The sequence below is a fragment of the Siphateles boraxobius genome, unplaced genomic scaffold (assembly GCF_051911475.1).
Source record: "Siphateles boraxobius isolate OS27281-9 unplaced genomic scaffold, OSU_SipBor_1 56, whole genome shotgun sequence".
Lineage (NCBI taxonomy): Eukaryota > Metazoa > Chordata > Actinopteri > Cypriniformes > Leuciscidae > Siphateles > Siphateles boraxobius.
The window spans coordinates 11,581,324-11,595,382 of NW_027509182.1; the positions used below are offsets into that span (position 1 = coordinate 11,581,324).

The 14,059-nt window shown below is 36.4% G+C and overlaps 2 protein-coding genes across 3 annotated transcripts in view; one reads left to right on the plus strand and one right to left on the minus strand.

The window, feature by feature from the left end:
- Window positions 1–331: 331 nt before the first annotated feature.
- kiss1rb (KISS1 receptor b) lies at window positions 332–10,925 on the minus strand. Of its 2 annotated transcripts, none has more exons than XM_077206818.1 (5): window positions 10,610–10,925; window positions 10,409–10,533; window positions 7,523–7,658; window positions 4,589–4,827; window positions 332–837 (listed from the first exon to the last, which is right to left on the minus strand). In XM_077206818.1, the coding sequence occupies exons 1-5, from the start codon at window positions 10,872–10,874 to the stop codon at window positions 457–459; spliced, it is 1,146 nt and encodes a 381-aa protein (XP_077062933.1). In that variant the 5' UTR covers window positions 10,875–10,925; the 3' UTR covers window positions 332–456. The 2 variants fall into 2 exon arrangements, with proteins under 2 accessions (XP_077062933.1, XP_077062934.1); XM_077206819.1 differs by having other exon boundaries at window positions 10,409–10,457; window positions 10,601–10,657.
- Window positions 10,926–12,226: 1,301 nt separating this feature from the next.
- The window catches only part of arl6ip4 (ADP-ribosylation factor-like 6 interacting protein 4), a 122,358-nt gene continuing 120,525 nt past the window's right edge, over window positions 12,227–14,059 (plus strand). The window contains exon 1 of the mRNA XM_077206833.1: window positions 12,227–12,239. The gene's annotated coding sequence lies outside the window, so the exon portion shown is untranslated. The remainder of the gene's footprint in view (window positions 12,240–14,059) is intronic.

The following is a 14,059-nucleotide window of genomic DNA, read 5'->3' on the forward strand; positions in this document are numbered from 1 at the left end:
CTCATTTAATATGCGTGATTCTATGAATATGCAAATGAGCCCCGCCTCCACTCACTCACTCAGCTCAGAGATCCACTCGTTGACGATCACACGTTGATCTGATTGGTTACAAGGTAGTTTGTGATATCAACTAATACATTTTTATTTAATTGCAATGAACATGCATTGTAAAGTATTACATTTAGTTCACGCCCAAGTATATTCTTTTTAAATGTATTATTTCTGTAATAAGTACTCTTTTTAAAATGTATTTCTTTTTCACAAGTATACATTCAGTCCCATAGTTTCATAGTGTATTCAGAATTTTTTTTTTTTTTTTTTAATTTTTTTTTATTCCAGTTGAATCAAAAATGATGTGCTTCCAATCACATATTTACCTTTTACCTTTCAGTCCTATAACACTGGTCGGAGGGCATCTTCATAAAGTGTTAATGATTTTGTCTATAAAAGGTATAATTATGCATAACCAGTCCAAAGCATCCTTTGAGGTCGGGATGAAAGAAAGTTCATCTCTCTGTTATAGGTTATCGGCTCGGTTGTTCTTGCGCTCCTTTTGAAGATCAGAGGAAACACACTTCTGAAGGCCTTTCTAAAGTTGGCTCCCATGAAGGCGTAGATCACGGGATTAATGGAGGAATTGGAATAGGACATGCAATGAGCCCAGATCTTGAGTTTGTAGAGTGTATAACTGTGACTGACATCTTCAGGACAGAAAGCTTGTACGAGAATCAGGATCTGAATTGGACCCCAGCAGATTATAAACAGCAAAACCATTACAACCACCATCCTGGAGACTCTCGTCCGCACGGCTTCGACTCGTTCTGCTGGAGTCTGCAGCTGGAAAACAAACTCCATCAGACAAATGAGGGAACATAACATAACATAACAACATAGCATAACATAACATAACATAACAACATAGCATAGCATAGCATAACATAACATAACAACATAGCATAGCATAACATAACAAAACTTAACAACATAGCATAGCATAACATAACATAACATAACAAAACAACATAACATAATATAACATAACAAAACAACATAGCATAGCATAACATAGCATAACATAACATAAAACAACATAGCATAACATAACATAACATAACATAACAACATAGCATAGCATAACATAACAAAACTTAACAACATAGCATAGCATAGCATAACATAACATAACAAAACAACATAACATAACATAATATAACATAACAAAACAACATAGCATAGCATAACATAGCATAACATAACATAAAACAACATAGCATAACATAACATAAAACAACATAGCATAACAACATAAAAAAACAAAACAACATAGCATAACATAACACAGGGCTGCCAACTCTCACTCATTCAGCGTGAGACTCACGCAATTGACCGAATTCTCACGCTCTGACGCCACACCCCCGATTTCTCACACTGAAGTGTCAACCCGGTCGGTCAAATGCCTGAAAGATGAGTTTATCTATATATCTACCTGTTGAGCCACTCGTGATCGACTAGTTATACCGCAAATTAGTTAAAATATCCCGTAATCTAGAGCGAGCGTGCATGTGAGACAGATATTGTGCTCCAAACCGCGCGTGCGCACGGCAGAGAGGTAATCGAGCGAGAGACCTTGCGTCATAGGTGTCCCCCCCCTCCATAACATAACATAACAGCATAACAAAACATAACACAACAGAATAACAGCATAACATAACATAAAACAACATAACATAACATAAAACAACATAGTATAGCATAACATAACATAACATAACAACATAGCATAACATAACAACATAGCATAGCATAACATAACATAAAACAACACAGCATAGCATAACATAACAAAACAAAACAACATAGCATAGCATAACCTAACATAACACATCATAGCATAGCATAACATAAAACAAAACAACATAGCATAGCACAGCATAGCATAACATATCATAGCATAACATAACATAACATAACATAGCATAACATAACATAAAACAACATAGCATAACATAGCATAGCATAGCATAACATAACATAGCATAGCATAGCATAGCATAGCATAACATAACATAACATAACATAACATAACATAACATGGTGCATTGAAGTCCAAGTATGGTAACCCATACTTGGAATCTGCATTTAACCCATCCAACTTAGTATACACACATTAGGAGCAGAGTAGTGAGTAGTGAACACACTGCAAACTGTGACACACACACCCGGAGCAGTGGGCAGCCTTTATGCTGTGGCGCCCGGGGAGCGATTGGGGGTTTCCTACATTGTAAAAAATTATCGTAATTTTAGCGGTAAAAGACTGTAAAAATGCTACAGTGAAAAACTGTTAATTGGTTAAGAGAAAGTTTCCTTACTATATAGCTGTGATATATATAATGGTACATTTAATGCAATTTTACTGTTAAATACCATTGAATTTAGAGTTTTTGGAAGTGAAAAAGAACAAATCATTTTAGTATTTACAGTGAAAACATTTAAATTGACATTCCCACAATTCCTTGGGTGACACTCACATTTTGCGTGTTTTTTTTAAAATAACTATGTTTCTTCATAATTTTCTTAGTTTTTTCCTAATCAGTTATGTACATTAGGGTTTTATGTTACATTTAATGTTGTTAAATTAATGTTTATTGCATTTTACAAAATTTCAACATGTTACCATGATGGTGTTTAGTGTTTGTGTGAAGCAGACTGTGCAGCTTCTAAATATAAGTATTATCTTACTTGTGAAGAGCTTTGATTGATCATGTGACTTTGATTACTGTTGTGATTATTGACTGTCAGTGTATTACAATGGTGCAAAACAGATTTTCATACTTCACTAGGTAAGTAAATTAACACTATATCAGATAATGAAATATGGGTTATTGCTGTAAATTTTAAGCTATGTCTGTAAAACCTAAAATGTTGGCATATTTTTTGCGGCATAGCAGCGGCATAGCAGCCAGGTTTTTCCCGTAAATTTAACAGATTTTTTTTTACAGTGTACTGATACTGGAAACGAACCAGCAACCTTTAGGTTACCAGTCTGACTCGCTAACCATTAGCCCACAACTGCCCAAATTATAAATCATTATCAATCAACATTTCTCACATTATCACAGTTAATTCGCTGTAGTTTAGAAAATGGTAATACAATATGACAAGAACTCAGTTGACATTTCACTGGTTTTGTCCATCCTTCTGTTAGACTCTCACACATGAATTATGTTGAATATCTGTCAGCTGTTAAATTTAACTACACAATTAGATAATACCAGTTTAGGTCAACAAATTACCAAGCAATGCTTCATGTTGTTCAGTCTGTGGTGTAAAAGGTGCATTAGCAATTAAAGAAAAAACACTTCAGCAAAACATGATCAGGTCAAAGTGTCTGAATAATTTTTGGCCCCAAATGTTACTGGTAGTCACTGTATGAATAATTTTTGGGTATAATATTTCACAGTTTACTTTATTTAGCTATCCTCACTTACGTAAATGAACTATAGTGTCCTGCACCCACTAGTAAAATATATAAAAAATATATATATCTGGTGTCTGAATATTTTTTGTTTGACTGTATATAATTTTCTTCTATACTGAAAACCCTAATAAGTTGACTGCACTCAATTGATGGAGTAATCTTGTTTCCTCAATTTAATTGAGTAATTTGGTCTCTCAAGACTTGCATATTTAAGTTCACTTAACGTGGTGCTAATGTACACTAAATAAATTGCTATGTTCCCTTAACTAGGTGTTCACATAGTGTAAAAAACAGAATTAAGTTCACTTAACTTGGTGCTCATGTCGAATGAAAGTTTACTCTGTGTTCATAGTGTACTAAAATGGTTGACATCACTTAACTGTGTTCATTTAGTCTACTTACAGAATTAAGTTTACTTCACTTGGTGTTCAGATAGCATACTTATAGAATTAAGTTCACTTAACTTGGTGTTCATGTAGACTACTTAAATTGCTAATTTTACTTGGTGTTCATAGTGTACTAAAATTGTTGATTTCACTTAACGCCGTGTTCATATAGTGTACTTACAGAATTAAGTTTACTTAACTTGGTGTTCAGATAGCATACTTACAGAATTAAGTTCACTTAACTTGCTGTTCATGTAGACTACTTAAATTGCTAAGTTTACTTGATGTTCAAAGTGTACTTAAATTGTTGATTTCACTTAACGCCGTGTTCATATAGTGTACTTACAGAATTAATTTCATTTAACTTGGTGTTCACATAGTGTACTTACAGAATTAAGTTCACTTAACTTGGTGTTCATTTAGTGCACTTACAGAATTAAGTTCACTCAACTTGGTGTTCACATAGTGTACTTACAGAATTAAGTTCACTTAACTTGGTGTTAATTTAGTGCACTTACAGAATTAATTTCACTCAACTTGGTGTTCACAAAGTGTAATTACAGAATTAAGTTCACTTAACTTGTTGTTCATAAAGTGTCCTTACTAAATTAAGTTCACTTAGTTTGACTGTAAACTGAACTTAAAATCCTAAGTTCACTTAACTTTGTGATCATGTAGTTGACTTAATATCTTCCACAATGCAGAAATGTAACAACACCAGTACCTGGTTACAGCCATGAACAGGTTCCACCGTGGCTTGACCCATGCGTTTGAGCATGAAAGTGTAACACATGCAGATGGTAATCAGAGGCAGCAAGTAAACAGCCAAGAAGGAGTAAAGAATATAAGCCCTCTTATGAATGAGCGAGGGAAAGGCCTCGGTGCAGTACGTCTGCGGACCGAACCAGAACGAAGACTCTGTGTGCTGATACAACGCGATCGGCACTGAAAGCAGCAGAGAACCTGTGTGAAAAGATATGAGTATAATCATTTATTATACCACAGCCAATAAAAACTATGAGAATAAAAATCATTCATTCAAACCAAAATAACCCAAATGGGTGTCGCACAAATGTAATCATGAACTCCAAGAAATTACAATAATGTACTATTCCAGCTAGTCACCTTTAGCATAGAGTCTTAACATTCCATTGCAGAAAAGGTTCTTTACAGTGGAAAAAGTTCTTTAGATAATTCAAATGTTCTTCATACTAAGAAAAAAAATGGTTCATTCAAGAAATTATCACTGGGGAACCAAAAATGGTTCTTTATGGCACCTCTGTGAAAACCTCCTTTATTGGTAACACTTTACGATAAGGCTCATTAGTTAACATTAGTTAACATGAACTAAGAATTAACTGCACTTATTAATCTTAATTTCAATATTTACAAATGCTTTATTAAAATATTGTTAACATTAGTTAATGCACTGTGAACTAACATGAACAAACAACGAACAGCTGTATTTTTATTAACTAACATTAACAAAGATAATTTTTTTTTTTTTAAATGTATTGCTCATGATTAGTTCATGTTAGTTAAAGGGATAGTTCACCCGAAAATGAAAAAACTGTCAGTAATTACTCTCCCTCATGTTGTTCAACCCCGTAAGACCTTCGTTCATCTTCGGAACACGAATTAAGATATTTTTGATTAAATCTGAGAGCTGGATCACTCCTCCATAGGCTTCAAAAGGATTGAAACTTGTTCCCCGAAAAGTTATTAAAGACATCGTTAAAATAGTCCAAGTGACTACAGTGGCTCAATCTCAAGTATATCAAGCGACGAGAATACTTTTTGTGCGCAAAAACAAACAAAAATAACGACTTTATTTCAACTATTCATTTCCTTCTCTGTGGGCCTAGTGTCAGTTAAAGGCACACTATGCAGGAATTCTGTTTTGGTCAAACAGCGACCCCTAGAGTCACTGTGGAATACTTGCACTGTCGTAAATGCCCCCACCCCACCCCAGCCCCCACACTGGTACCTGTTCGGTAGGATAGAAGCGTCGGGCACGCAACAGGCACAGATAGACTGGGAAGATATTGACCAGGTAACGTTTCACGATTTCATACAAATATTAGGCCACTGCATACTGCATAGTCTACTGAACTACTGATGATGGTACAAGGATAATAATAACTATATGTCAAGTGTTAGACTACTTTATAATAATAGCCTACCGTGTTTGCTGGCTTATAACGTTTTTACATGATTGCAGCTAAATCACAAGCAAATAGCCTATAGTCTTTTTATTTGTGTTTTTTGATTGTAGTAATGTAAACATTACAAAATGCCAGATGACATCAATAAAGTTAAATGTACGTTGCATTATTTCATAACATTCGCCGTTGTGATACCATTGGACATGATTATTGCAATTTATCATAATAGTTTGCAAATTATGCTCGTTTACACTATTTACAACCTCTAGGCTTATTTGTGTCCTGATAATTATGTGAGATATTGACAACTGTTCTCATGATAATCTCATGATAAATTATTGGACTGGTCTAATTATCAACAATGATAATTATGTCAACAAAAATGACATACTACAAGCAAGCGCAACAACATACAATATAGAACGCAAACAAGTTTACAAAGGAGATATTTACATACTAGTCCATCAACAAGATCGCCAGGTCAGCATTGCTGTTGCATCCAGTGCTGCTTTTTAGCTCTTGCCAACGAGTAAATGCCCGACCAAGTGGGACTCTTGTCCGGTTCCTCACGCTGTCAGATTCTCTTTTCCTTTTCCTAGTCTCTTCCGACCGCGTTTTCATTACTTTTTCCATCTTCGACTCGAGTATCACGTCTGAAATGCGCGCAAGTGTCTTCGTGCTTCATATATTGTTGTTGATGTGTGTGATGTCGTTGCCATAAAGCATTTCGTGATTCTCGCGAGATTTGTCGGGGGCGCTCCTCTCAAACTTGCATTGGTGGTTTTTCCAGCGGCGTCCCCCCCAAGCTTTACTACCAGGATGGTATTCGCCCTAATATGAGTTTGTTTACCACCGAAATGACTTTGAAGCTGTTATATTAAGGTAAAATTCTTGCATAGTGTGCCTTTAACGTAGTGTGATTGCGTTGTACGTCACACGTAGACTCACTATTGGCCGACGCTGGTCATGTGTGTGATGCGTGTGACGTACAACACAGAAGCGCTGCGCTGTTACACTAGTGAACTCACTCGAGGCCCACAGAGAAGGAAATCAATAGTTGAAATAAAGTCATTATTTTTGTTTGTTTTTGCGCACAAAAAGTATTCTCGTCGCTTGATAAACTTAAGATTGAGCCACTGTAGTCACTTGGACTATTTTAACGATTTCTTTAATAACTTTTCGGGGCCGGCAAGTTTCAATCCCTTAGAAGCCTATGGAGGAGTGATCCAGCTCTCAGATTTCATCAAAAAAATCTTAATTCGTGTTCCGAAGATGAACGAAGGTCTTACGGGGTTGGAACAACATGAGGGAGAGTAATTACTGACAGAATTTTCATTTTTGGGTGAACTATCCCTTTAATACATAATGTTAACTAATAAACCTTATTTTAAAGTGTTACCCCTTTATTTTTATGAGTGTGTAATTACAATAAGATAAAAAAAAAAGTGATCAATATGGGATTGTACTTGTACTGATTGGAATGATTTTCATACATATCCAGATAGTGGTGCACACAGTCAGAGCCGTCTGTGGTGTTCGATGATGGAGAGACTGGAGAGGGTAGACGGTCACATAAAATCGATCGACACTCATTGCAGACAGAGTGATGCAGGTTGCCTGTGCCGTTACCTGAGCCCAGTCAAAAACACAAAACTAGATTACACATTCAGCATATACACTGTCAAAAACAGCTGCTGCCTTCAATTTTTAAGTATAATCAACTTGGATGTTTAAGTAATTTAAGTAGCAACTGCTGCAGCCTACCAGTGAGCCCGGCGTGACGTCACGCCCAATGAACGGCGCCCGCGCCTTCATAGCATCACAGCACGCCAGAATGGGCGTGGCTTAGCGTATAAAAGTAGGAGGCTGTAGGCTGACTTCCCTGGTTTTTCGTCGACTGAAGCGAAGTCGCTCGTGGCGCGAGCACGGCCGGTTACGCAATACTCGTTCCCAATAACCGAGTATCGTTCTCTCACTCTGACTGTGCCAATATCAGCCAATCGTCCAGATAGTTCATTATTCGTAGCCCCTGACTTCTCAGGGGGGCGAGCGCCGCGTCCATGCACTTCGTAAATGTACAGGGTGCCAGGGACAGGCCGAACGGCAGGATGGTGTATTGATACACCTGACCGTCGAAGGCGAATCTCAAAAATTGCCTGTGACGGGATATTATCTGAATCTGAAAATAGGCATCCTTCAGATCTAGAGAAATAAACCAGTCCCTCTGTCGAACGTGCGCGAGGATTTTCCTGGTCGTAAGCATTTTTAACGGTCTTTTCGCAAGCACTTAGTTCAAATGTCTCAGATCTAGGATAGGTCTGAAGACTCCGTCCTTCTTGGGTACGAGAAAATATCGGCTGTAAAAGCCTGACTCGCTCAGAGAAGGCGGTACCTTTTCTATAGCCCCTTTGCACAGCAGCTTTGCTATTTCTGCGTGAAGTAGGTGTGCTACTTCCACATTCACTATCGTCGCGGTCCGGGCTTGAAAGCGTGGGGGACGGTGAATGAATTGAAGTGTATAGCCCTGCTTTATTGTGCTCAGCACCCATTCTGAAATCCCTGGGATAGTTCCCACGCAGCTATGTGAGCCGGGGCTCTACACGAGCCGCAGGAAGTGCGAGGCATCTTTAAAAAGACGCTCACTGCTCTTTTAGAATACATATAGCAGGCAAAAAGGATACGTCGCCGGATAGCATAGCTCGCACGGATGGCTGAAGGTGGCAAAGACGGCCGGCTTCCTCAGCGCTGTCCTAAGCTGGCTGTTCACTGTTCGACGGCGGCGGTGGCTTCTCTCAGATCCAGCGATGCGAAGAGCTCGCTGAAGAGACGAAAAATCAGTGAAGTCAGTCTACAGCCCCTACTTTTATACGCTAGGCCACGCCCATTCTGGCGGGCTGTGATGCTATGAAGGCGCGGGCGCCCTTAATTGGGCGTGAAGTCACGCCGGGCTCACTGGTAGGCTGCAGCAGTTGCCCGCAGGGCAGCCAATGAGCACGCGAGATGGCCTGATCTAGGTCTGCTAGCTGCTGCACTGCGTTGACAATGAATACAAAGTTAAGGATAATTTTTTGGCTTCAGTATCTCAAGAAGATGAATCTTTCCCGTAGCGTAAGCTAAACTTACGCAATACGAGAGAACCTCTCGTAAGAGAACCCTATTAAACATTACTTGACTGGTTTATGTACCATTTTGCAAAAAAAAAAAAAAAAAGGAAAAAAAAACGGCGGGGCAAATGGTTTTTGAGGCGGGGTAAATCTTTATAGACTTTTCACTCATTTCTTCGACTTCTGCAGTCATCCTTCTTCTTAGTTGCATTTGCTCATTTTCCAGTCATCTTGAATGTTATTGTCAAAACAACTAAAAACTTTGGGAGAACGTCACATAAGTTGACTTCATAAATTCATGTTGATTTCCTAAAATTTCTCATCATTATTGTGATAAGTGTTCCCTTTGGTTGGGCACTGGGAACTTAATTTATATTATTGTAATTTTCTTCCAATTGATGCAGTGATGCAACATGAAATCATTATTATGATGACAAAGGAAGTGAAGTAATAAATTATATATATATATTTATACTTAAATTACTTCCATGTTTTGAATTAATTTATATATGATATATATATTAACTATATTTCATGAATAATTATGATCTTTTAACATTTTATTGCAAACACTTATGGCATAAACTTTTAATCGGGTTGATATAACCCCTCTATATTTGTGACAATATCTTGAAATTTTGCCTGAGTCACACACAGACTTCAACATTCAGCATGCAAATCACAACAATGGTAACATTTTTTTTTAAACTAATTTAATTAATTAGATCATTACAATTTTATTTGCTGTCTCTTGTCAGTATAACCCCCATAACGATAGCAAATACAATTGTAATGGTAAAATAAAGCCAACAATAGTAAAACAAAGCAAATCATTTATTAATGCCGCAATGCACTCTGGGAGTACACTTCCTCAGATAACAGACAGAATTAAGTTGACAAAACTTGATGCAATTAAGTTATGCTTACTTAATTAAATTAAGGCAACAAGTTACCTTAGTTTTTTTAAGTAGATTCTACTTATCCGGGTTTACAGTGATTGCTTAACTTATTTTGATGAGTTAAAGCAATGTAAAAACACATGTTGTCATAACTTAATGATCATATCTTTTTTACAGTGTACTGTAGGGTTTAGCCTATAAGTTTAGCTAGCCATTCATCCTATTCAGTTATAAATGCATTTTCCCCAGATTTCTGCTCAAATAAGATGCTGTAATTAATAATATTATTGCTCTGTATTTACAATATGGCATTTCATGCATTACATTTTTCCTCTCTCCTACATAGAAAAATGATAGAGAGTAAGAATGCTCTCACCTGTTGCAGATAATTGACCAGCCGACACATGAAGTCCCCAAATATCCAGCTAGGAAGAGTGTATAAAGTGGCAGTGAAAGGAACACAACAAACCAGGAAAAGTATATCTGTGGTTGCAAGATTAACTGAAGAGAAAAAGAGTTTATTAAAACAGTGTGATAAGCACTGTACATGCTATTCTGAGAAACAAACCTTTTATACCTATGTAGAGGTTTGTAACCGTTTTCATCTGCTGGTTTTTGACGACGACATAGATGACCAGTAAGTTCCCCACCAAGCCTACACACATAATAAGGGTGAAAAACACTGGGACCAGCCAGGCGTCCATCAGCGGCACTGGGCTTTGAGATCTCATGGGATCTGATTGATTACAATCATAAATATTTGCTTGATTACTGCACAAGATGAGTTCTGGAGCCTCGTTGGTCCTGTTACTTTCTGCCATTAGATATAGATGCGTCACCATAGTAATAACCTGAAACGCAAAAACATATTCAGGTTCATTTTCTGAGTAAATGTGTTAATGTTCATAATGCTATTTGCACATAACGTACAACGGAGCACAATTACAGGGTTTTGTGTTATTTACATGAACATGGTTTTTAGTTCAATTGTATTGAAATTATAACATGTAGACTCTAATCAAGTTTACTTAACTTGGTATTCCTATAGTGTACTTAAAGAATTAAGTTGACTTAACTTGGAGATCATGTATACTCTACTTAATAGAATTAAATTCTTAACTTGGTGTTCAATGTATTTAAAGAATGATGTTCACTTAAGTTGGTGTTAATTTATACTCTACTAAGGGTACATTTACACAACAATGATACGCTTAAAATGGAGAGGTTTTTCCTTTGAGTTTTACAGACGACACATTGTCAAAACGATTCACACAGATCCGCGGAAACGTCAAAAAACGCTGTATTCTAAATGAATGGCCAAAATTTATTAACGGTTTTACGTTTTTAGTTGAAAACGGTGTTGTGTAAGCAGCCCCTTAAATTGCTTAGTTGCTTAAGCACAAGTACTTAAAGAATAAAGTTCACTCAACTTGGTGCTAGTGTAAACTGTACTTAAATTGCTAAGTTTGGTGTTCATGTAGGCTTCTGAACATATACATTTCAATGGCATGCATTAAGTCTCCAAATACCAATTTAAACTTAATTTTATTTTTGACGTAGTTAACATGACATGTACTTAACTAAAGTATAAACAGTTGCACTATATGTTAAGGTGTCCTTATTACAATGTAGTAGTTAACTTACTGCTTAATATTACTTATCAACATGTACTTACAATAGGATTAGGGTTTTTTTTTGCTTACAATTATGCATAATTTACATAATGAATAATTACATGCAATGTAAACAAGCATACAATGAAGTGTAACCTCTAAATGATACCCTAACCCTAAAGTTAGTTGTGTTATTACACTGAAACAACGGCAATTTAAAATGTGTGCACATTAAACTGTCAAATTACTAAATTGACCTAAATGCATCATACAGAAGAGTCTAATTTCCTAAACATATTGACGGTGTTTCTCAAAATTTGAAGAAAAAAGATACAGGTGAAACTCAAAATATTTGAATATCGTGCAAAAATTATAATTTGGATGCTTATGGCTTACAGCTTATGAAAACCCCAAATTCAAAATTTCAGAAAAATAGAATATTACATGAAATCAATATATATAAAAAAAGGATTTTAAATGCTGAAATTTCCGCCCTCTGAAAAGTATAATTATGCATATGTATTATATATACTAAATATATTAACATGCAATATTAGCTTACCTCGTTTATAAACCTTTGCTCTTATTAGAAAGAAAAGATTCTTCGTAAAACATCCTTCTTCAGTCCAATGTGAAGCCCAACGTTTGAACCAGAGAATCTCCTCGTGCAGTGACTCGAGCACGCGCGCAGGGAGGAGCAACACACACGCGCTGTCCAACACTGCAAACACGGCTTTTCACATTCATTTACACGACTTTTTTTATACAAGGGTTAACTTTTAGCTAGAGTTCAGAGAGTGGTGAATATAATATTGACCTGGTAATCTGCAAAATTAGTGCGATCAAGGCGATAGTGAGCACACACTGCGCTAATGTCCAGCAACACACACACTAAATAAGGAAACTTGCAGTTGTCTAGTAGTAGCCTACACGGGTTTATTGTCTGTTATGATCACAGCATTATATGTAACCTAAATTCACTCAAAATCTAGCTTGATGATAGCCATATTAGCCAGTTATGTCAGGAGCTTCATTTCTCAACATGGATTTTGTTTGAATTCATTTTTAATACTCGAATTAAACAGCTTGTAAACGTTCTTTATCACTAGAAATAAAACTTAAATAACATGTTAAACTTGAAAGTTATTATGCATCATTTAAGAAATTTCTCCTTATACATTTTTTAATATGAAGTGTAGGCTACTTTAAAATTGTGTAAAAACCCTCAAGTTGTATTGGCTATAGCTCTGCACATTTTTTGTCTTTAAATTAACAGACCTGATTCAGATAATTAGGAAAGAGATTCATGATCGATGATTAAAGTCCCCTTGTAGTGCATAATTGTATCCGTTAAAACTCATCTTTGATCACCAAAATTACATAAGTTTTTTTTCCTTGAAAATGGCTTAAAATAGCTTGAATGTAACTCTACACCCTTGCCTCATTTAGTATGCACAGTTCTATGAATATGCAAATGAGCTCCGCCTCCAGTCCCTCACGTTGATCTGATTGGTTACAAGGTAGTTTGTGACGTCAGAAACACCAGCGATTTCAAAGCGTGTTTTTGAGACTGTCTTTGGTTCTCTGCAGTTTTAAGTAGAAAATACTCAGCAATGGTGTTGACTTATGAACTTACACATGGTTTGTCTTAAAGCATATTAAAAACACCACATAGACATATAAACAACATTGAAAGCTTTATTTTCAATACAGGGGGACTTGAAGGCCTATTAAACCCTTTTTTCCTAAGTCTGTATACTTTGATAGGAGGAATAATTTAGTCTTGCTTTTATGCAGCTGTGTAAAGATGCCTTAATACACAAAGATTATGCTGTGGTTTCTTGCAAAGTAGTTTACCTTACCTTCATATCGTTCCAAACCTGTAGCGGCAGCCTATAACTTTTTCTTCTGCAGAACACAAATTAAGATATTTTGAGAATTTGTTTTTGTTCATGTAATGAAAGTCAATTGGATCTAAAACAAAACTGGACCCCACTGACTTTCATTGTATCGACAAAAAAAAAAAAAAAAAAAAGGACATGTGTGTTTGATAACCGATCGATCGGTGAGATTTGCTGCTTGTAGTCGAGGAGTTGAAAACTTTGACACTTGCTGCTTCCCGTAGATTTTGTACTTTATCACAGATGAAAAATTTGTCAAATACACAGATGTTTTCATGAAGAAACAAACCTTTTTCATTGAATACTTTATGTATTGCTTGACCATTTCCCAGCACTTGTGTGTTCAAAGCAGTTAAAACCAAATCCTGCACAATAAATGGAAGACGTCACTGCTAACTTAGCCGTACAAATTCCTCAAAACTTGTAGCAGTGTGTCCAAAATCGCCCCCATACCCTTAAATACGCCATTATTTGAGGCAAGACATTTGTAGTGGTGTCCGAAACCATAGTGCT

What these genes read in the sequence shown, in the direction of transcription:
- kiss1rb (XM_077206818.1), bottom strand. Translation starts at nt 10,874, where the DNA reads ATGGTGACGCATCTATATCTAATGGCAGAAAGTAACAGGACCAACGAG. An exon ending in GTGCACCACTATCTGGATAT is followed by an intron (nt 4,828 to 7,522) that starts GTATGAAAATCA and finishes CTTTTCACACAG; the next exon opens with GTTCTCTGCTGCTTTCAGTG. An exon ending in CTGTTCATGGCTGTAACCAG is followed by an intron (nt 838 to 4,588) that starts GTACTGGTGTTG and finishes TTTGTTTTCCAG; the next exon opens with CTGCAGACTCCAGCAGAACG.